This window comes from Phoca vitulina, unplaced genomic scaffold (genome assembly GCF_004348235.1).
Source record: "Phoca vitulina isolate PV1807 unplaced genomic scaffold, GSC_HSeal_1.0 scaffold84, whole genome shotgun sequence".
NCBI classification, from domain to species: Eukaryota; Metazoa; Chordata; class Mammalia; order Carnivora; family Phocidae; genus Phoca; species Phoca vitulina.
This window is the reverse complement of record NW_022589787.1, coordinates 4,992,583-5,016,668: the sequence shown is the minus strand read 5'-3', so window position 1 is coordinate 5,016,668 and position 24,086 is coordinate 4,992,583. Positions and strand designations below refer to the sequence as shown.

Sequence of the window (24,086 nt, the reverse complement as noted above, 5' to 3'; positions counted from 1 at the left end):
GAAACTGTATCCATTAAACAGTTACTCTCCATTTCTCCTCCCCATGGTCCCTAGTAACCTCAAATTTACTTTCTGTGAATTTGCCTATTCAAGATACCTCTTATAAATGGAATCATATAATATTTGACCTTTTGTGTCTGGCTTGTTTCATTTAACATAAGGTTTTCAAGGTTGATCCATTTGTAGCATGTTTCAGGATTTTATTCTTTCTAAAGAATTAATAATATTCCATTTATATGTATATCCCACATTTTGTTCATTTATTCCTCCTTCGATGGACAAATGAGTTATTTGTACCTTTTGGCTGTTGTGAATAATACTGCTATGAATATTAGTGTACAAATGTCTATTTGAGTCCCTACTTTCAGTGTTTTTGAGTATATATCTAGAAGTAGAATCACTGGATCATATGGTAATTATGGGGAATTTGAAAAACTGTCAAACGGTTTTCACAGCAGCTGCATGATTTTTACATTCCCACCAGATAGACACAAGGGTTTCGATTTCTCCACATTTTTGTTCATACTGGTTATTTTCTGCTTTTGTTTGTTTGTTTGAAGCCATTCTAGTGGGTACAAAGTGGTATTGGACTGTGGTTTTCATTTGCACTTCCCATAGAAAAGCTCTTGAGCATCTTTTCATGTGCTTATTGACCATTTGTATATCTTCTTTGGAGAAATGTCTGTTAAGTCTTTTGCCCCTTTTGAATTGTGTTTTTTTTTCCTTTCCTTACTGAGGAGTTCTTGATATATTGTGGATATTAAGCCCGTGGCAGGTAATATGATTTACAACTATTTTTTCCCCATTCTGTGCTTGTCTTTTCATTCTGTTGATAGTGTCCTTTGATGCACACAAGTTTTAATTTTGAGTAAGTCCACTTTATTTTTTCATATGTTGCCTATGCTTCTGGTGTTATATATATCCAAGAAATCCATGTCATGTAGATTTTATCCAATGTTTTCTTCTAATAGCTTTAGTTTTAGCTTTTATGTTTTGGTCTTTGATCCATTCTGAGTTACTTTTTGTATATGGTGTAAGGTAAGGATCCAATTTGATTGTTTTGCAGTTTTCCCAGCACCATTTGTAGAAGAGCTTGTTCTTTCCCCATTGAATGGTCTTGGTACTTGTCAAAAATCATTTTACTATACAGGCAAGAGCTTATTTCTGGGCTCTCCATTCTGTTTAATTGGTCTGTATGCCAGTATTTTATTGGTACTTTATGCTAGTACCATACTGTTTTGATTACTGTAGCTTTGTAGTAAGTTTAGAATTAGGAATTTTGAGTCTTCTAATTTTGTTCTCTGTTTCAAGATTATTTTGTTTATTTGGGGTCACTTGAGATTCCATATAAATTTTAGGATGGGTCTGTCAGTTTTTTATATATTTTGAAGCTCTTTTTTTTTTTTTTTTTTAAAGATGTGTACAGATTTAGGTTTGCCTTTAGGTTTGTCATCTTGGTGAATTGACCTATCATTATGCAGTTTTCCCCCTTATCCTTGTTGTTCTTTGCACTGAAGTCTCTTTTCTCTGATTTTAATGTAGGTACTTTACTTTTCGTTTAATTAGTGTTTGCATACTGTAATTTTTCCATCCTTTTACTTGAAAATTATTTTTAAATTGAAATAAGATATATTCATGGGAATTTGCCAATATCATAGGTCTTGTTTACTGTAGCTATATAAGAAGTTTATATTCTAGTTCCTTTGCCTTACCATATAATGTTTAGAGTAGTCTTGTCTATATTGGCAAAAATATCTTGTTTGGACTTTAATAGGAATTGTGTTCAACCTCTTACCAGTTAGTGGAGAATTGGCAGTTTTGCTATATATAGTCTTCCAGTCAGTGAAAATGGTATGTCTAAGCATTTACTTACATCTTCTTTGATTTCATTTATCAGCATTTTCAGTGTATAAGTCCTATACATGTTCTTTTTTTAGATTTACATCTTTTACTTTTAACCTGCCTATCTCATTATGTATAGAGTGAATTTCTTGGGTACATGTATAGGTGCATTTTTTAAAAAAAATTCTTGAGCCAATCTGTCTTTTAATTGGTATACTTACTGTAATTTTTGACATATATAGATTTAGGTCTTCTATTTTGTTGTTTGGCTTTTGTTTGTTTTCTATTATTTGTTCCTCTATTGTGCTTTTCCTGCCTCTTTTGGAGTATATGAACTTTTTTTAGTATTGCACTTATTTTGAATTTGACTTTATTTTTTTATATAGTTTTTTTAGTGGTTGCTGTAGGATTTATCATATACATACTTAACTCTTTGCAGTCTACTTAGAATCAATATTTTACCATTTTAATTGGAATGTAGAAACCTGTTTAATTTTCAAGTGCTTGGAGATTTTTCTAGTTATTTTCATCTAGTTTTTATTGATGTCTACTTTCTGTTGTTGATTTCTAGCTTAATTTTATTATGTTCAGAGAAAATATGATTTCAATTCTTTTAGATAATTATTTTATGATTAAATATTCTAAATATGACTGTATTCTGTTATTGCCGAGTGTTCTATAAATGTCAATTTGTTCTAGTTCATTGATGGTTTTGTTCATTTCTTTTAGTTTTTACTGATTTTCTGTCTCTGGTCTGTGTTATTAGGAGGGTAGTTTTGCTATCTTCAACTATGTTTTTGGATTTATCTATTTCTTCTTTTATTTCTACCAGTTTTTACTGCCATGTGTTTTATAGTTAGATGCATATTGTTCAACATTGTTCTATCGTCTTGGTGAATTGACCCATTTATCATATATAGTGTCTCTCTTTAGCCCTAGTAATTTCCTTCCTCTGAAGTTTGCTTTGTCTGATATTAATATAGCCGTTTTCTATCCCTTTACTTAGCCTTTTTTAATCTTTCTATTTAAGGTAGATTTCTTGTTGATACCATATAGTTAGGTTTTGATTTTCATATATCCTGACAACTTCTACTTTTTGTTTGTATGGTTAGACCATTTAAATATAACGTAATTATTTATAAGTTGGATTTATTTCTAACATTGTTTTTTGCTTGCTCTCTTTTATTCCTTTATCTTTTCCTGACTTCTTTTGGGTTATTTGAATAATTTTTAGTATTCCATTTTAACTTACTGTCTCTTTGTGTAGTTTTTTAGTTGTTGCTCTACAGATAAATATACCTAATCTTTTATTATTTACTTACAGTTACTTGTAGCTGTTCAAGTGGATTATGATCCTCACTGCCTGATTAATGTGTATCAATAATTTTGAGAGTGAAAAGATTTTAAACTTCTTATCTTTTTATTTGTGGTACAATGAGATTGGGTCCTAAAATGAGAAAGAAAATTGGAAACTGATAGTGTATGAACTAGACAACCATGAAAGTATATATGCATTTGGGACAGTTAGAGGGATGAATGAGTAATAATTTAAGGCATCTTTGTAATTCATAATGGTGAATCTCTCCTGTGAAACAGTCCAAGAGCTGAATGTGTAGATTCATTTTAGGTTCTTATGATTCGTCCATAGAGTTTCGCTTGGTCGTCTTGTTCTGAGTGGTCCATTGGCCTCCGTGTCCCATTTGTGGTAGACATCTGCTCAATGACTTTTGAGCAGCTGGACCTCCTATTGCGGCAAGTAAGTGAGGGGATGGATGGCACTGCGGACTGGCCCCCACCTCAAGAGAAAGAGTGCATGGCTGTGGCAACGCTGAATCTTCTACGACTTCAGGTATTAATGATTTCATTTCCTCTCCCTCCCTTTGTAAGTGTCTTAGGTATTTGTAATAATGTTTATGTATATTGTTAAATGAACTGCTAATGAAAATTTTAAAGTGTTTAAAGTATTTAGATTACTTAGATTAGGTTATTTAGGTTATGATGGAGTATAATTTGTATGAGGTTTAAAAAAAATCAGTCTAGTTATCTTAAATTTATCCTGGAAGTCAGTCTTTGCATGCAGGTAAGTGTGTGAATGGATTGTGTTATTTTTGCGATAGTCAGCTTGTTTGTATTCATCATGGAGTCAATCTTGAATTTACTGTTCTTCTGTGTGGAGAAACAACTGGGTGAGGCAATAGCTAATTGAGAGACCAGCTGGATGTGCTAGCCAATCTCTCCTCTGGAGTGTGAAAGTTCAACTCAGTAAGCGTGGGCTCCCTCGAGTAGTACCTCCACTTTGTCACAGGGAAGGTTAAGGTTAAAAGTCAAAATAAGAAAAGCTAAAAAAATATTTTTCATTTCTTCCTTTCTTGCATTCATTCATTTCATTCATTCATTCTTCTTTCTTCTTTCTGTAAAACTATAGCTGAAATCTTTGGTCATCCTATTTCTCTTGGTAATAAAATCCTATGACTGAATATCAAGAGATTGTTTTTTCTTAACAAAGTAATTTTTCCCTTTATAATACAAGGATTTCTATGTAACCAGTCATGTCCCCCTCTGCTCTCTCCCCATTTTTGCCTTGGTTTCTAAAAAGCACATAGATGAATGTAATGTTTAGTTACATTAATCAAATTAACAGAAGTTTGGAGAGTACTTCTCTTCCCTAAAGTCTTCTGTAGGAGCTCATTTATTAGGCCCACTGTGGTCCCTTTCATGAATCTACCCAGTTGTTTGTTGCTTCCCTGGTTTGTAGCAATGTTGCTGTCTGGTCAGTGCTATGGACTGACCTTTTGGCCCATATTTGCCTGGTGCCATAGTTTTTCTGTTGCTTTATTCCATCTTTCGGTCCTTATGCTTTAGTTGTATCATTTTAAAAATTCACTTACAAAGCTTGATTCTTAAAAAGCATCCAATTTGAGAATCTTTATTCATTAGGTGAATTTAATTTTTTTACGGTTATTGTGATTGCTAATGTATTTGAATTTAGGTTTTCTGATTAGTTTTGTGTAAGTTTATTCTTAATTTTCTTATTTCTTGATAAAATTTCCAAAACAGTTGTTTCTTTTCAAATACCTTTAATTGTTCCTAAGCTTTTCAATTTGATTTCTGGACATTAATCATGTTACAGAAAAATTAAATATTTCTTAATTCCACAAAGTGTTAATTAACTTAACCAGTACTTCTCTTCCTGAAAAACATAGGGGTTATAGGATGCATTAAACCTGTACTCCCCTTTCCACTTTGTGTGTTTAAATTGTCAGGCAGTTTATTATTACACTGGATCTAAGACACACTGATTTGTGGTGTGTGTGTGTGTGTGTGTGCCCCTAAAAAAAAAATGCTCCCAATTGTGATATGTAAGATACATTTCTGATTTAAGACATGAAAAGAAATTTTCCTTCAATTGATTATTATCATCATAATCATCATTTTTTAAGAGACCATACTTACTTTGATATGGTCTTTTCTTTTTTTAAACCAATTTGTTTTGTCTTTGTTGCTTACATCCTCTCCTGCCTGGGTATCTCCTGCATAAGTTTCTTCATCAAGGTCTGTGAGTTACAAAGTCTGAAAACTCTGCTTGAATGCTTTTTAAGATAATTTAACAGGGTTTAGCTTTTTAGGTTATTTTATCAGCAGTTTTTGAAGATGTTCTTCTGATTTTTATTGTTGCTGATGAGAATTGTTACATTGGTACAATTGTTTTCTTTGTAACTAATTTGCCTTTCTTTTTGGTAGCCTTTCAGATTTTTTTTTGTTTTATAATTTTAACATATTATGTCTAGGTGAGGATTTATTTTTGTATGTATAACTTGAGGTTATGATTCTCATTAAATTTGAGATTACATATTTTTGTTAAGTTTTGAAAAATATTCAGTATTTACCATTGAAATTGCTCTCTTTTTTATCTACTTTTCCCTTGGAGAACTCTTTCTCTATGCAGAACTTTTCTTGTCTTCCCAAGTATCGCAACTTCTTTGATATTTTTAAATCTTTTTATCTTTTATAATGTTCACTTTCTGTCTTTACATTCTGCCTTCTGGTTTTTCATTCAGTGCTCTCTTTTAGTTTCCAAATCTTTTAGCTGAATGTTCCATATTTTTGAGTTATCCATTTATTTAATAAATACTTGTATGATCGCAGCATTATATATATAATTCATTAAATCCATGTGCCACCCATCAGAGAGGTAGGACCTCTCTGAATAAATAAAGTGCAATTTGAGCTATTATTTAATCTTTCATAATCTTTAATAAGTTTTGAAATTCTTGTAGCTTTTTTTCTCATTTTTAGAATTTATATTTGGGTCTTTTTCAAGGCTTTCATTTTGTTCATTATAGTCTTACCTTCTGGGTTTTGTGCCTTCCTTGATCTCTAAGAACATTTACCTTTTTTTTTTTTTTTTTTAAAGATTTTATTTATTTATTTGAGAGGGTGGGGGAGGGATAGAGAGATTCCCAAGCAGACTCCATGCTAAGTGCAGAGCCTGACACAGGGCTCGATCCCACAACCCCAAGATCAGGACCTGAGCTGAAACCAAAAGTTGGATGCTTAACTGACTGCACCACCCAGGTACCCCAGAACATTTACTCTTTTTATGGACTCATTCCAATGTTTATATTGCTGCCTACTCTAGGGGCATGAGTTCTGCCTCTTATAAGAGCTTTGTCTTTGATTCTCCCTTGTGACCTAGTGTAGCTTGTCCTTTCTGACTGTAACACCACTTTCAGGGGAGATCTTGCTAGGGGTATCTCTTTGCCTTTGGCTATGGTGATGTCCCTAGAGGGCAGTTTTATGTTTGTGTCTCTGAAGTGTCATGTGTTTCTCAGGCTTTAGATGTTTTGGTGTTGAATTCTTGATTCGTGATATCTATACCTAGTTGGTTGGTATGAATTTGATTTTACATCTGCTCCCAGGCCAGGCCAGGTCTCTGATTTCTTGTGGGGTCTCTTTCTACCAAAAGCCTTCGTGGGTATTGTTGCCTTCAAGTGCTGGCTGGTGATAGACGGGTGATCTTCAATGGCTCAGTGGGCTGCCATGAGCAGTTTGGATCTCATGCCCGAAGGCCTTGATCTGCCCTCAGAGCCCAGAACCTGTTAGCTCCTGCTATCTGTGTCTCTCTGAGTTCTGGTTTGGCTCTCGAGGAGTTTCCTTGTGTACTCTCAGCTTGACTATATAATCTTTAACAGTTTTTTGGTTGTATTATATTCACTCTTTATCTGTGTTTGGTACAGATGGTTGGGGGTGGGGTAGAGGTTACTGTTTAACCTCTCTGTTGATCTTGAGGTCTTCCATATATGTATTTAAAGTGGGTTTAAAAAATTCCTCTTTTTTTTTTTTTTTAAAAGATTTTATGTATTTATTTGACATAGAGATAGAGAGCACAAGTAGGCAGAGTGGCAGGCAGAGAGAGAGGGAGAAGCGGGAGCCCGATGCGGGGCTCATCCTGGGATAATGACCTGAGCCGAAGGCAGATACTTAACCAACTGAGCCACCCAGGCACTCCTAAAAAATTCCTCTTAAAAATACCTTACCTTCAATTCTCATCTGGTATGGGTAAAATTTTTTAGTCTGGTTAAAAAAATTCATGTATCAGAACTTTTCCTTTCTTATTTAAATAAAATGCAATTTGAGGTATTATTTAATCTTTAATAAGTTTTGAAATCCACTTGTTTTTAGGGCTTCTAAATTAAAATTGTTTTTCTCCTTTCAGTTACATGCTGCCATTAGTCACCAAGTTGACCCAGAATTCCTTGGTTTAGGTCTGGGCAGCGTCCTCCTCAACAGCCTGAAACAGACCGTGGTGGCCCTGGCCAGCAGTGCGGGTGTCCTGAGCACTGTGCAGGCAGCTGCCCAGGCTGTGCTGCAGAGCGGGTGGTCCGTGCTTCTGCCCACCGCTGAGGAGAGGGCCCGGGCACTCTCTGCTCTCCTGCCCTGTGCAGGTGGGCTTGGGTGAGGAGCAGGGCTGGAGATGGGTTGGGCGCACGAGAGGGTGCCAAGAGGCGTTGGTGCTTACCTCACATTGGCAAAAGTGCTTTCCCTTTCCAGTTTCAGGCAATGAAGTTAACATAAGTCCAGGTCGTCGATTCATGATTGATCTTCTGGTGGGCAGCTTGATGGCTGATGGAGGCTTAGAGTCGGCCTTAAATGCAGCCATTACTGCAGAAATCCAGGTATGTTTCCAGGAGTGTGTATGTGAACTGACAGAGGCAATTTTTACCTGGCAGTGAGCTGAGATTGAAACACTGTACTCATGTGAAGAAATAGTAGCCTATTGCCAGAATTGAAAAACTGAAACATAAAACTTTTAGTAACATCCAAATATTTTCTATAATTAAAGCTTTTTTTATCTTACTAGTTAAAAAAATTTATTGCGATATTAAGTATGATAAAATATATCCACTTTTGTCTATTTAAATGAATGTGACAGATACCCTAATCATATTATGAATCAATTCCATCACCCTAGAAAGTGCCATTGTGCCTCTTTGCATTTAAAGTTGGGGCTCCCCTGCCTCCCTCAGATTAAATTAGTTTTGCCAGTTCTGAATGTCATATATGTGGAATCATGTACTATTTTGTGTCTGCTTTATTTTGCCTTGATAATTTTCAAACTCATCTACATTGCTTTTACCATTGAGTATTTCATTGTATGATTATGGCACTATTTGTTTATCCATTCTCCTGTTAATAGACATTTGATTATTTTTGATTGTCTAAAGCTGCTTTGATCATGCTGTGTATAGTTCTTTAGTGAACACGTGTTTTTCTCTTGGGTAAATACTTTGAATTGTAATTTGCTAGGTCTTATGGTGAGTGTTTTTATAGTTTCCCGAAGTGGCTATGCCATTTAATTTGAACCAGCCTATGTGAGAGTTCTAGCTCTTTCTTGACCTCACCAACATGAGTCATGTCATTCTTAATAAATTTAGCTATTCTGGGTGGGGGAGTGTGGTTTTTAATTTGCATGTACTTAATGATCATTCATAGCTTCTTTTGTTGCTTTCATAGTTGCAGTAGTTTTTTATTTAAAAACTCACACTGATGAAATTAGAGGAAGTTAAGTATATTAAAAGCAAAATAAGCCAATCAGAAAAAGACAATTATCATATGATTTCACTCATATGTGGAATTTAAGAAACAAAACAGAGGATCATAGGGGAAGAGAGGAAAAAATAAAACAAGACGAAATCAGAGAGGGAGACAAACCATAAGAGACTCTTAATCATAGGACATAAACTGAGGGTTGCTGGAGCGGGGGGTTGAGGGGTGGGGTAACTGGGTGACGGACATCAAGGAGGGCACAGGATGTAATGAACACTGGGTATTATATAAGACTGATGAATCGCTGACCTCTACCTCTGAAACCGATAATACATTATATGTTAATTAATTGAATTTAAATAAAAAAATATCTTTGAAAACATACCTAAATACTTTGATTAAATTGAAAAAAATAGAAGAAATCGTATATATAATGTTAGGAACAATGACAGTTCTTTGTGTAGCTGTTATTTTCCAGGTACTGTGCTGTGTACTTTACTTTCATTTTCTCTTTTAACTTTGTCAACTTTGTTGAGTAGAAAAAGTGGTTTAAATTTTCATTTTATAGTTGTGAACATAAGTACCACAGAAGTATAGTGATTTGCTAAGGTGTCAAGACTAGTGAATGGCAGGTTTGCTGACTCCAAGCCTCTTCCTTTTCTTCCTCTTCTCCACAAAGCTCCATGTGACAGCTTGCCTGATGGGAGCAGTGATAGTGAACAGGCAGAGGCAGTCCACATGTGGGTCAGACAGTAACCTTGACATGACCCAAGCAGTATTTTTAGAACCTATTATTTATTTATTAGTTTCAGAGGTAAAGTTCAGTGATTTCATCAGTTGCATATAACACCCACTGCTCATTACATTAAATGCCCTCCTTAATGCCCATCACCCAATTATCCCTTCCTCTCACCCATTGCCCCTCAAGATGTTTCTCCAAGAAGACATACTGATGGCCACCAGACACATGAAAAAATGCTCAACATCATTCAGCATCAGTAAAATACAAATCAACCACAATGAGACACCACCTCACACCAGTCAGAATGGCTAAAATTAACAACTTAGGAAACAAGAGATGTTGGTGAAGATGTGGAGAAAGGGGAACCCTCTTACACTGTTGTTAGGAATGCAAACTGGTGCAGCCTCTCTGGAAAACAGGATGGTGGTTCCTCAAAAAGTTAAAAAATAGAGCTACCCTACAACCTAGCAATTACACTACTAGGTATTTATCCAAAGGATACAAACATAGTGACTTGAAGGGGCACATGCACTCCAATGTTTATAGCAGCAATGTCCACAATAGCCAAACTATGAAAAGAGCCAAGATGTCCATCGACAGATGAATGGATAAAGAAGATGTGGTGTATATATACAATGGAATATTACTCAGCCATCAAAAAGAATGAAATCTTGCTACTTGCAATGATGTGGATGGAACTAGAGGGTATTTTGCTAAGCGAAATAAGTCACCAGAGAGGGACAAATACTATATGATTTCACTCGTATGCGGAATTTAAGAAACAAAACAAATGAACATAGGGGAAGGGAAGGAAAAATAAGATGAAAATTGAGAGGGAGGCAAATCAGAAGTGACGCTGAACTCTAGAACCTATTAATTTATTTAGCAAATGTTTATTCTTCATTTCCTGTTGGAGAGAGGGAGGGACCTTTGGGGGGGTGTTGGGAGGGAAAGTGTTACAGGGAGTAGACAGGCTACAGAGATATATAGATTGTGATCTATATAATTAAGGTGCATAAAACAAGATAACTAATGGCCATTTATTTTAAAATTGTTATGAAGCTACAAAAAGGCATAAACAAAAATCTCATCATTTAGGAATTGTTAATATACCAGTATCCATTGTTAATAGTTTTGGTGTATAGTCTTCCAGATTTTTATTTATTTTTATTTTTTTATTTTTTTAAAAGATTTATTTATTTATTTGATAGAGAGAGCACAAGCAGAGGGAACAGCAGAGGGAGAGGGAGAAGCAGGCCCCCGGCTGAGCAGGGAGCCCGATGCAGGGCTCGATCCCAGGACCCTGGGATCATGACCTGAGCCGAAGGCAGACGCTTAACCGACTGAGCCACTTAGGCGCCCAGTCTTCCAGATTTTTAAAGATGCAGTTGTTTACTAATGATACTGCTTATGGTGCTAGAATTAGTCTCAATGATATATCAATTTGTGTCTTTTTTATTTATCAAGTTGCCATGTCTTCTGTGTTGAATATTTTATTATGTCCATTTGTTCTGTTGCTTTGGGGAAGTCTGTCATATGGAAAAGGAATTCCTTCTTATTCCTTTTTTTTTTTTTTTTTAACAGCCCATTATTGACAATTTAAGTTCTAGATATTTTTACTACTATAAATATATTTTTATAGATTATAAGTCATTGAGTATAAGAATTATAATTAGGAAAAGGTTCTAGAAATGAAATTGTGCTGGGTCAAAAGCATGCACTTTTTTTTTTTTTAAGATTTTATTTATTTATTTGACAGAGCACAAGCAAGGGAGTGGCAGGCAGAGGGAGAGAGAGAAGCAGGTTCCCCACTGAGCAGGGAGCCTGATGTGGGGCTTGATCCCAGGACCCTGGGATTATGACCTGAGCCAAAGGCAGATGCTTAACTGACTGAGTCACCCAGGCACCCCAAGCATGCACATTTTTGACCTTTCTGATTCGTGTTGCCTTCTTATCCTTAAGGGTGGGTAGCCCAGTTCCAATCCCACCACTAAGATTGGGTCTTCCTCCCCACACTACTCAGGACTGGGAAGGACTATTGGTGTTTAGACTGTTCTGGCTTTTGTCGTTAGAAAATAAAGCCCAGAAAGAAAGAACTTTTTGGCTTTTTCACAGTAAATTTGGTCACTAGAGCAATGCTTGGTACATAGTAAGTCCTCATGAATATTGGTTGTATTTGACTGGCAAAGATACCTCCTATTTTTGTTTTTTGCTTTTTTGTTTCCTTTTTTTAAATAATAGCTTTATTGAGATCTAATTCACATACTGTAAAATTCACTCTTTTAAAAAGTGTATAATTCAGTGGTTTTTTTGTATATTCACAGAGTTGTGCAACCATCATCACCACTATCTAATTTCAGAACATTTTCATTACTCCAAAAAGAAACTCTGTGCCCCTTAACAGTCACCCCCTATTCCCTACTCCTCCTAGCCATTGACAGCTACTAATGTACTTTCTGTCTCTGAAAGATTTTCTGGCTCTGGACTTTTCATATAAATTGATTTATACAATATGTGACCTTTTATGTCTGGCTTCTTTTTACTTAGTCTAGTGTTTTCAAAGTTTATTTATGTTGTACTTCATTTTTTAAAATTGCTACATAATATTCCATTGTATGGGTGTAGCACATTTTGTTTATACATTCATCAGCTGATGGACATTTAGTTGTCTCTACTTTTAAGTTATTATGAAAATGCTGTTATAAACATTTGTGTATAGGTTTTTGTGTGGACATATTTTTTTTTTCTTGTAGGTGTATGCCTAGGAATGGAGGTGTTGAGTTTTATGGTAACTCTATGTTTAGTGTTTCGAAGAATGGCCACATTTTTTTTTCTTAAGTGGCTGTGCCATTTTACATCCCCAGTAGGAATGTATGAGGGTTCTAGTTTTTCACATCCTTGACAATGCTTGCTACTCTCCCAACTTTTCTATTATAGCCATCCTAACAGGTGTGAATTTCCTTGATGACTAATGATGTGGAGCATCTTTTCATGTGCTTAGTAGCCATTTATATATCTTCTTTGAAGATACGTCTGTTCAAATCCTTTGCTTATTTTATTTTATTTTATTTATTTATTTATTTATTTTTTAAAGATTTTATTTATTTGACAGAGAGAGACACAGCAGGAGAGGGAACACAAGCAGGGAGAGTGGGAGAGGGAGAGGGAGAGGCAGGCTTCCCGCAGAGCAGGGAGCCCGATGCGGGGCTCGATCCCAGGACCCAGGGATCATGACCTGAGCTGAAGGCAGACGCTTAACCATCTGAGCCACCCAGGCGCCCCCCTTTGCTTATTTTAAATTGGTTTATTTATCTTTTAATTGTTGAGTTGTAAGAATTCTTTCTGTATTCTGAACACATGTGTCATCGGGAATATATCTTCTCATTCTTGGGTTCTTGCTTCATGTTTGCAAAACAGACTGTGCATGTATGGGGCAGATCGCATTGGGTATTTTTGAGATCAGGAGTAAAGATTTTAGGGACTTCCCAGAAGGAAGCTGGAGACCATCAGCAATGGCAGCCTGGACATTGGATTTTTAAGACAAGTAGTCTGTTTAGAAACTGAGCACCTGAGTAATGGGATTTCAGACAGGTGGGTGTGGGCCAGTGTCATCAGGTGGTTTATGAGTTAGTGCAAAGAGGCTGGGACACCTAGGCTGTGGGATCAGGGCTCAGCCCAGGGTGCTTTCACACTTGCTCCTAAGATAACTGGTAACCAGTTTCTGTTTTATGAATTACAGGATATAGAAGCCAAAAAAGAAGCACAGAAGGAAAAAGAAATTGATGAACAAGAAGCCAATGCCTCAACATTTCACAGAAGTAGGACTCCATTGGATAAAGATCTTATTAATACAGGGATCTATGAATCTTCTGGAAAACAGTGTTTGCCTTTGGTTCAGCTCATACAACAGCTTCTTAGGTAAATAGTATTAGATATATTTTAATAGGAGGATTATTGGTTTTCACTAAGGTCTGAAAAATGTGTTCCAGTATTGAGGAAATACTCTGAAAGTTACCTTGAATAAGTTTTGGGGTAAAGAGCAGACTTTTTTTTTTTTTTTTTAGTTTTTATTTTAATTCCAGTTAGTTTACAGTGTTATATTAGTTCCAGGTGTACAATGTAGTAATTCAACAGCTTTGTAAACTACTCTGTGCTCATCACAAGTACACTCCTTAATTTCCATCACCTGTTTAACCCATCCCCCCCCACCCGCCCACCCCGCCCCCGTTCCCTCTGGTAACCATCAGTTTGTTCTCTAATTAAGAGTCTGTTCCTTGATTTGTCTCTCTTTTTTTTCCTCCCCGTTCTGCTCATTTGTCTTGTTTCTTAAATTCTGCATATGAGTGAGATCATATGGTATTTGTCTTTTTCTCTCTGACTTATTTTCCTTTGCATTGTACTCTCTAGCTCCATTCATGTCATTGCAAATGGCAAGATTTCATTTTTTTTTTATGGCTGAATCAATATTGCATTGTGTGCGTGTATATATATATACACACACACACACACACCACATCTTCTTTATCTATTCATCATTGATGGACACTTGAGCTGCTTCCATAATTTGGCTATTGTAAATAATACTGCTGTAAACATAGTGGTGCCTGTATCCCTTTGAATTAGTGTTTTTGTATTCTTTGGGTAAATACCCAGTTGTATGATTGCTAGATCATAAGGTAGTTCTATTTTTAACTTTTTGAGGAACCTCCATACTGTTTTAAGAGCAGACTTTTTTTTTTTTTTTACAATGGGGAAAAAAAGTCTTTATTGATCATCCTATCATACTTCTCTACCACATAAATATGCGTTTACATTGAAATTTAATTTAAATTTTTTTTTATTTTTTAATTTTTTTTTTTTATTGCTATGTTAATCCCCATACATTACATCATTAGTTTTAGATGTAGTGTTCCATGATTCATTGTTTGTGCATAACACCCAGTGCTCCATGCAGAACGTACCCTCCTCAATACCCATCACCAGGCTAACCCATCCTCCCACCCCCCTCCCCTCTAGAACCCTCAGTTTGTTTTTCAGAGTCCCATCATCTCTCATGGTTCGTCTACCCCTCCGATTCCCCCCTTCATTCTTCCCCTCCTGCTATCTTCTTCTTCTTCTTTTTTTTTTTTCTTAACATATATTGCATTATTTGTTTCAGAGGTACAGATCTGAGATTCAACAGTCTTGCACAATTCACAGCGCTTACCAGAGCACATACCCTCCCCAGTATCTATCACCCAGTCACCCCATCCCTCCCACCCCACCCCATACTCCAGCAACCCTCAGTTTGTTTCCTGAGATTAAGAATTCCTCATATTAGTGAGGTCATATTTAAGAGCAGACTTTTAACAGATGAGAGGTTGGAGTGTGTGAGGTAGAACTAGAGAATCTAAAGGTTTTCACACAAGAGAAAATTGGAGTGTATGAGATAAACAGGAAAAGATTCTTATTCTCATTAGTAAGCAGTAGATAGAAAAGAAAATCATTGTGGTAGAGTTATTTCTTTTAAAACTCATATCATTGCCTCATTGTGTATATCATGGATTAATGTGTATTACTTTCTAAGACAAGTTTTAATTTAAAAGCTGAAATAAATGGTGAGCATTATTTCTGAAGGCCCTATCGGGAGTAAATAAGAATTAATCAGAATCAGAATATAAACATAGAAACCTTGGGCTGAAGTGATCATACACTGTTTGGTGAAACATGTCAACCAGTGTTTCAGTGTCATTCAAATAAAAAAGACCAAAAAAGCAAGGTGATTTCTGAAAGGCAGCTGTTAGACAATGGAAAATTGTTGTCCTTCTATTTAACAAAACTGTTTTATGTAAACTTGGCTCCTGGTTTGTTTCATTTTCTACACATAGAGAAAGTAGAGCCCTGGAGTGTTGGCTCAGGCAGCTAAGTCCAGAGAGGAGGGGGCTCTGCATGCATGTCTAGAAGAATGGCATGTCTAGGAGAGTGGCGGGTGGTATGCTGCTGGTGTGGGGGCAGCCTGCTTTCCATATGGATGCACAGTGAAGTTTTAAGAGGAAGTTTTAGAGCTAGTTCTTTACATAGATTGTAGTAACGGCTAATTAAAAAAACTTTTTCCCGTTTTTTAAATTTAAGCTGATTATTGTTTCCTTTGATCAATATCTCCTACATTCTGATCTTGAGTACAACAAAGTGAAAATGAATTAACTCAGTGTAGTTGGTGGTAGTGGAAAGAGCTTGGGATTTGTTCCTAGAAAATTTCAGTTGTGACTGCTTGTGTAAAATTGGCAAGTGAAACTGTCTTTGGTGTGGGAGAGTAATAATAGCAGTGTTTACAGAGTTAATTAAGGATCAAATGAGAAAATGAATGTTGAGTGCTATGTAATTAAAAGGTTAAGTTCTGTGCAGAAGTTTTAAAGCATAAAGCATGTATTTTGAGAAGCACTTTTTTGAGTTCTTGAATGTCCCACCCTTGGCTGAGGAGGCTGTGTCCGGTCCCCTGGTATCTCTGGCAGAGAGTGAGTGCTGGGTTCGCTGACCTCAGCCCATGTAGGTTGCTCAGACTGTTTTTTCCCTTGGTGTGGAGAGACCTGTCTGTTTTACCCACCTATGCCTGTTGCTGTACAGACTGATGGTCACTTGCCACATTTGCTGATTAGCACTTGAAATGTGCTAATGCTGCAACACTGAATTTTTATTTGTTATTAATTAAAATTCAGTTATTTTAATTGAATTCTTAATTATTATTTATTTATTAAAATTCAAATTAAAAAACTTAGACCCGATTCAGCTGTGTGAAAACTTTTAAGTATGTTTGAAATAACTTGGCCAATGAATTTAATTTTTCAGCTGTGCATTTTATGAGTCAAGTTCAGATCAGGTATTTTCAATGAAAATTTAGTTATATGAATTGAGATGTGCTGAATGTATAAAGTACACAATGGCTTTTGAAGACTGGCTGTGAGAAACCTAATAAAAAATATTTCAGGGGTGCCTGGGTGGCTCAGTCATTAAGCGTCTGCCTTCGGCTCAGGACATGATCCCAGGGTCCTGGGGTCGAGCCCTGCATCGGGCTCCGTGCTTCGCGGGAAGCCTGCTTCTCCCTCTCCCACTCCCCCTGCTTGTGTTCCCTCTCTCTCTGTGTCTCTCTCTGTCGAATAAATAAATAAAATCTTAAAAAAAAAAAAATTGCAATAGTTTTTTTTTGGAGTTCAGATTTTATGTTGAAATAATATTTTCAATATATTGGGATAAATACATTATTAATACTGGTTTTTGGTATCTTTTTATCTTTATTAATGTGAATGGTAGAACTTTTTATTTATTTATTTATTTTATTTTTTATTATTATTTTTTTAACTGGGTTCCACGCCCAACGTGGAGCCCAACACAGGGCTTGAATTCATGACCCTGAGATCAATACCTGAGCTGAGATCCAGAGTCAGATGCTTAACTGACCGAGCCACCCAGGTGCCCCTGGCAGAACCTTTTAAATAACATATGTGGCTCCCTGGCATTATGTTGCTATTGGGCAGCACTCTGTAGACCATCCTTATAGTTTGTCTTCCGAACCTTTGGCATGCAAGGAGGAGTTGGCTCCCCAGCAGTTTTATAATAAAGATGTACCTGGTTAAAAAACACAAAACAAAAACTGAGCATGGAAATAAACAACACCTTAGAAAAGTTTTGGAAAATAGAGACAGGAAGATGCATCAACACCTTTCTTACTAACACAGTGCCTATAATCCAGGCTCTTTTCTTTCATAAGTGTAGATAATGTGCCTCTCCCACCGTAGAGGGAGACTTTGACATTTAATTTTCTTTCTTTTTTTTTTTTTTTAAGATTTTATTTATTTGACAGAGAGAGAGATAGCGAGAGCAGGAACACAGGCAGGGGGAGTGGGAGAGGGAGAAGCAGGCTTCCCACTGAGCAGGGAGCCAGATGTGGGGCTCAATCCCAGGACCCTGGGATCATGACCTGAGCCGAAGGCAGACGCTTAAAGACTGAGCCACCCAGGCACCCCGACATTTAATTTAATTTTCTTACCTTAAGTGTGACTGAAGGTAGCTCAGTGTGTTGACTTAGCTGATGCAGTTGTTGAAAAGTAGTCTAAAGATGGAAGAGATTATAGAGACATTTTGTGTACTTTATTCCTTGGAAAGCAGGTTGAAGAAATTGCAGCTTGCCAAGAATAAGCCATGAAACAGATTTCAGAGTAACTCTTTAGTCTTATGCTGACAAGGAGCCACAGAAAAACATTTATATTTGAAAATTGAGAGCTATTAAGATTTTTTTAATTAGTGAACTCTATCAGAATTACACATTATGATTATGGTTCTGAATTTTTTTATTAAGGAAATAAGTTAAAATTTTTATTATATTAGTCTCTTTTGCTTCTTCTTGTATAGGATAAAACCCAGATTCTAGACCTATTTTTTCTACTGTGGTTATCAAGGCAGCGTATCAGGTGGTAGAAGAAAGATGAGGTTGACTAGAGGCAAGACCCAGTGAGCACCTACCTTCTTTTGTGTGGCCAGGGAGTGGGCCTGTGCACCAGCCAAGGTCTTCTTGCTCCTCTTAGTGACTCTTTGGATGTATATTGGAGTTCTCTTGGGACTCCTAACGTTTTTTGTTCCTGTCCTTCCTCACCGTGCTGTTAGTTCCAGGAATTTATCATGGGGGCAGGTGCAGTTGACAGAGGTTTTCCACAAACTGGCTGTCACATTAGAAATCAAAGGAGTGGGACAGGACACCTGTCTGTGGTGTGGTGTTATGCAGAGATCCCAGACTCACCTGCTCAGTGGCAGTGCCAGGTGTCAGCCAGCAAGTCCTCACCCTCCTGGCTGGGATGGGGTTGGTGTGATGGAGCTACTTTGACAGCAGCCCAGAAGGAGGCTGTGCTTTGGCTCCTCTCCTCCACTAACCCACTTTCTTCTGTTCTTAGTACCAGGGATCAGGCCTGGTTCAGCTGGTGCTGGGACTGTCTCTGGGTGGCAGGGTGTTATCTGGTGTTCCATGTCCCCTCTAATCTGCCTTCACACTCATACCAAACTTACCTTCCTCAAACACAAATAGGATGTATTCCCCTTTGGAAGCTTTAGTGCCTCAGCATTGTGGGATCTAGTCTCAGCAGCCTGGTACTCTATCACCTGGAGTGTCCATTCTCCTTCCTTCTCTTGTCTTGACTCTCTGCCCTTGTTCCTTTGCAAGCTGCTCATGGAACCAGAACATTTTACTACTGTTCTAATTGTACCTTCTGGAACTCACATTTCTTCCTTTTTCGCCCTATTAACTGATAGGTTTGTGTCTCGAGTCAGATCCCACAGTTGGAATTGGAGCCTTTGTTCCTTTCCTTGCTGCCATATTCTTCAAGCATCTGTTACCCTGACCTGGTCTGTTTGTACCCACCTTGGTCTTCCTTCCTGTACTTTCAGAGTCCTGGGTACCCCCTACCTTGCCCACCTAGGTACTTAACTGAATAGGTCTCAAGGCAGATTTGTGAGGCAGATGCAGAAATGATGAGTGAATCTTGTTTTTAAGAAGAGTGTCACATATATGTGTGAAATGCAGCTTTGGACAAAAATAATGACACAGTTGTTTTTTTCCTCAAAGGTCTGTACAGGAGTTTTCTATCATTTTGGACCATTCCACACAGCTCTTAGGAGCACATTTGTAAAACAAAGGGCATCATTATATCTTTTGTAAATTCTGTGCTTCTCTACTCTGTTTTGACTGAGGTTGTATTTATTGCAGACACACGTGACACATATTTGGGGAAGGAAGCCAGCTGCAGGTCACCTGGGTGTATGATCTATATTTCTGATTTTAGTTTATGTTGTGATTTCTTAGTACCTTTTTTTAAACAGACATAACTTCTTTAATTTTGCAATCCTCTTTCCCCTGCATAGAAACATTGCTTCTCAGACAGTAGCCAGATTGAAAGATGTTGCCCGTCGGATCTCATCATGTCTAGACTTTGAGCAACATAGTCGTGAAAGAACTGCTTCATTGGATTTGTTGCTGCGCTTTCAGCGCCTACTTATCAGTAAACTTTATCCAGGAGAAAGTATTGGTCAGACCTCAGATATTTCTAGTAAGTTGATTAAAATTAAAATGCCTTGTGTGTATTTGGCTTTCTAATTTAGGCTTTTTGACATGCCTATTCTACATTCCCAGATGTGTAGTTTTTTTACTATTAAATCTTATACCAATTTGGGGGGACTTCATTTTGCATCCACTTTTTTTTTGATGAATATTAGACTTACCAGTATTTTTTTTCCATTGTCTTAATATTTAAGTTATTTGGGCATCAAAAATAATATTCTTTATGTTCAGGTTAGTTTTATAGAAGATTTATCAGACTTATTGTACGTATCTCTAATGGAGTGTTAGATACTGACATGATGTGGGAACCAAGTAGTGACATAGTATTTGTATGTCACACTGGAAAGCTAGGTAGGTGTAATGTGTGGAATGAATCATCATTGGAGGAAGTTACAGCACTGGTTTATTAGCTGCTGGACATGGGACTGAGTTTCCTGGGGGCTATAGGTTGCTCATCTATGAACTGGAATAACATCTCAGGGTGCCTTTGAGGATTAAAATAGAGGATGATATGTAAGCGTTCAGCTCTGTGCATGACAGAGTAGAGTACTTTCCATAAGCTTCAAAGGTAGTGGGTGGCTCTCCATAAGTTGGCTTTCTCTGTCGAGGATGGAAAGGTCTGCTGCTTTTGTTAATATTTTTATAGATCGTATATTCTAAAATATCTTAGTTCCTGAAAGACTTAGGCATTTGTGGATGATAGAAAATTTCAGGATGAAATAGGTGAACTTAGAGTCTGAAAGAGGTGCCCATCTCAAAGACATAAAGTCCCAAGAACTGAAAAGTCATTAAGAACCATGTAGGAAGAAAAGTTAAAGATTTTATGAGATTGAAAAATGCCTAACTTTGTTCATTAGGAGTAATTTACAAGTGTTAAGACTTGAAATTTGGTAACATTTGTGTGTATTGGATATAAGATTTTAAAACTCTATAAATTATGACTTTAGTATTTATACACCCAAAGTTTCTGGGTATTATGTAGTACAGTGTATAAAAATTGACAACTAAATTCACTGTTTTCTCAGACTATGTGATATAAAAAGAGCCAGGGATTAAGGGTTAATAGCTTCTGTTTGACATAATTACTATAGGTAAAAGATGTATAGATGAGAGTGGAATAGTGAATCAATGCAGTTTATTTACAAAGTAAATTTTAATGGTAAAAATGAACATTTTTAAATCTTTCTTCGAGGTCCTGAGCTTATGGGTGTCGGTTCCTTACTGAAGAAGTACACAGCCCTTTTGTGCACACACATTGGCGACATACTGCCTGTGGCAGCCAGCATCGCTTCCACCAGCTGGCGGCACTTTGCAGAGGTGGCCTGCATTGTGGAAGGGGACTTCACTGGTACCTTTTTTATATCCTACCTTCAGACATGTATTTATATTTGGAGATTGATGAGACTTAAAATTTGTCCTTTCCTGATAAACCTGCAGGCCTTTGCCCCATACATTTTCTAGTCCTGTTGGCCTTTCTCTTTTTGTTTTTTCACTTGCTGACAATTCTGTTGTTAAGCAACCTGGTGCAGGAGTTGTGTCACTATAAATGTAATTGGTGATTTAGAGTCATACCACCATTATTAACATTTCAATAATGAGGTCATTAGTAATTGTCTAATTTTATTTCAGCAGCATAAAAATTAGTTGCTCCTTTCAGGACCTTAATAAAATTCCTTTGTTGCTTAATATGTTTTCAAGTTAATTCTGTGACAGTAGAGCATTATTATTGAGTGCTTTTTTTCTGATAGTAAACTTAGTTTTCTGGAAACAGTTTTCTGAATAAAAGACTCTAGTTAATACTTATATTGAAATACAGTGTTTTTGAAAAGCATTCTTGTAACTCAGAGGGTTTTGTTTGATACCTTTATCTGTTCTTTCAAGATGAAAGATAAAATAATCCTGTAGAAATATGCTAAGACAAGCATTCTTTATTTTGTGATTTATCGAAATTTAAACATAGAATGAGCTTACAAAGTGGCTTAATAGGATATATGCTTTTATTTAAATCTTAATGCTTTTTTTCCTTTCTTTTAAAATGTAGGTGTTCTTCTTCCAGAACTAGTAGTTTCTATAGTGCTTCTGCTCAGTAAAAATGCTGGTCTCATGCAGGAGGCTGGAGCTGTCCCTCTGCTGGGTGGATTGTTAGAACATCTGGATCGGTTCAACCACCTGGCACCGGGAAAGGAAAGGGATGACCATGAAGAGTTAGCCTGGCCTGGCATCATGGGTATGGCATCTTAACTTATAGAACTTCCATTCAGGAAAGTTTTATCTTAATCTAACCTATTCTTGCCTTTTTATTTGAAAGAATACTTCACAAAGAGAGACCAATTATTTGCCATTTTCACTGATGGTAGTATAAGTAGAAAATGAAGATAATCCAAATCAGAAGAGATTTAAATTATATGTAAGAAAGATTCCCTTTCTTTCTGGTGTCTCCAGAAGTTAGTGTTGAAATGATTAGATATGGTCCAGCTTTGGAGGCAGACATCAATATGGGATGACTTTCTAAACCTATTTCTATCTGACATTACTGAGTTATGGAATTCCCATAGTCAGCTGAGCACTTCCCTATAGGTACGGTCTATAGTGCTTACTAAATTGGAGTGGAACCTGTCTTCTCAAAGTATCTAGCTTTGACATTTTTGAATCTAAGTCTACATTACCATGTTATATAGGTTTCTGACTTCCTGGACTCATAGAATTAAATTGAAGTTGGGGTTCAACTTTTATTTTATAGGAAAGCTCAAGCAAGGTGGGCTTTTTCTTCTCCCATTGTAAACTGTCATCTTGTACCATAGGAGCTTCAAATAAGAAGTAACAACTGTGCTGAAGAAAATAACATTAGGATATCGAGCATAGTTTTTAATTTTTTATATCACTAATATTTTTAGCACCATTCTTCTACTTTTGTGAATTTAAATGTTAACTTTTGTCTCTGTTTTCAGTATGGTTGAGGGCATTTAATCTGATTAGCAGTTCAAACTCATTTAAAAACCTTTTTTTTTAAATTGTGAAATATAACACATACTCAGAAGTACAGAAAATAGCTCTGTGATTGATCATAGAGAAAATCATTTATCAACCATCCAGATGAAGAAATGGAATGTTGGCAGGACCATCCTAAACCCTGCCTCTTGTCTCCGGAAAGATTCCCCTCTCTGGTCTTGTGTGGTTGCTGCTCCTCTGCTTCTCTGGATCATTTTATCAGGCAGGCATGTACCCCTTAACAGTTTAGTTGTTTAAACATTCTTATGTCTGTTTCTTGGTGATTTGTAGGGTATGCTTTAGTATGGAATGCCATAGGTTTCCATAGTGATTGTGCTGATTTTCATCTCTATTAAGTATGAGAGTTCTCACTGTTCATCTCTGTGCCAAGAAGTCAGATGTCATTTTTTCCATAGGCGATTTGTCCATAGGGTCGTCGTACCAGCACTTTTGGGTGAAAGGACTGTCCTTGGTCACTCTTTGGGAGTACAGCTTCTGTCTAAATAAGTTGACTGTCTCTGCCTGTGTCTGTTTCTGATCTTGCAGCCTCCCCCTGTGACTTCTGCACTTGGTAGCACCCTCGAGTGCATTGTTGAATGGAAATGGTGATCGTGGGCAGTCTTGTCTTGTTCTTAGTAGCAGAAGAAAAGCTTTCCAAATTTCGCATATGAAGTATGAAGTTTCTTAAGGGTTTTCTTTGTAGAAACCTTTAAATATTAAGGATGTTCTCTTTTATTCTGCTTTGCATAGAGGTTTTAATTGTGAACGGATATTAGATTTCATCAAATGGTTTTTTGCATTTCACTGATCATATAATTTTTCCTCTTTTTTCTATTAATGTGTGAATTATTGATTTTCAAAAGTTAAATCAGCCTTCCATTTCTGGAATAAAACTACCTAGGTTGTATTTATTGTTCATATTAATATACATTGCAGGCCTTGTTTTTTTTTTTTTTTCCCAACAGTTTGCATCTGTGTTTGTGAATTGTAATTTTCTTTTCTTTTAATGCCCTGTAGGTTGCTGATAATCACCGCCCCTCCACTAACAAAGAAGCTGTTGTTTATGAACATGGCAGCTTCCCATGCAACCTCTTTTAATTTCTGTTTTGATCTGTCAATTGAGAATGTTAGCTAGTTGGGAGAAACTGTCTGATGGATTCAATAATACAAAAATATAACATTCAAAGTTTTGATAAGGCAGGTTGTGTTACTCTCTTAGAGTTAGAGAATGTTCTTTGCTCTTCTTTTTTGAGAAATGTATGTGTAAGATTGGTGGAATTTGCCAGATAATCATCTTGATCTGTAGTGTTCTTTGTGAAAAATTTCTTTTGATTTGGGGGTTGTAAGGTAGAGTGGAAACCCAACTTTTTTTTTTTTTTACCTATG

The 24,086-nt window shown here is 36.6% G+C and overlaps 1 protein-coding gene across 5 annotated transcripts in view; it reads left to right on the top strand.

Moving 5' to 3' along the window:
- The window catches only part of LOC116626202 (E3 ubiquitin-protein ligase HERC2), a 219,770-nt gene that overhangs the window by 85,993 nt on the left and 109,691 nt on the right, over positions 1-24,086 (top strand). For all 5 annotated transcript variants that reach the window (XM_032395408.1, XM_032395407.1, XM_032395406.1 and 2 more), the window contains 7 exons: positions 3,491-3,691; positions 7,559-7,787; positions 7,894-8,018; positions 13,371-13,549; positions 19,517-19,701; positions 20,905-21,060; positions 21,754-21,939. In XM_032395408.1, the coding sequence (XP_032251299.1) occupies positions 3,491-3,691; positions 7,559-7,787; positions 7,894-8,018; positions 13,371-13,549; positions 19,517-19,701; positions 20,905-21,060; positions 21,754-21,939 (1,261 nt within the window). The remainder of the gene's footprint in view (positions 1-3,490; positions 3,692-7,558; positions 7,788-7,893; positions 8,019-13,370; positions 13,550-19,516; positions 19,702-20,904; positions 21,061-21,753; positions 21,940-24,086) is intronic.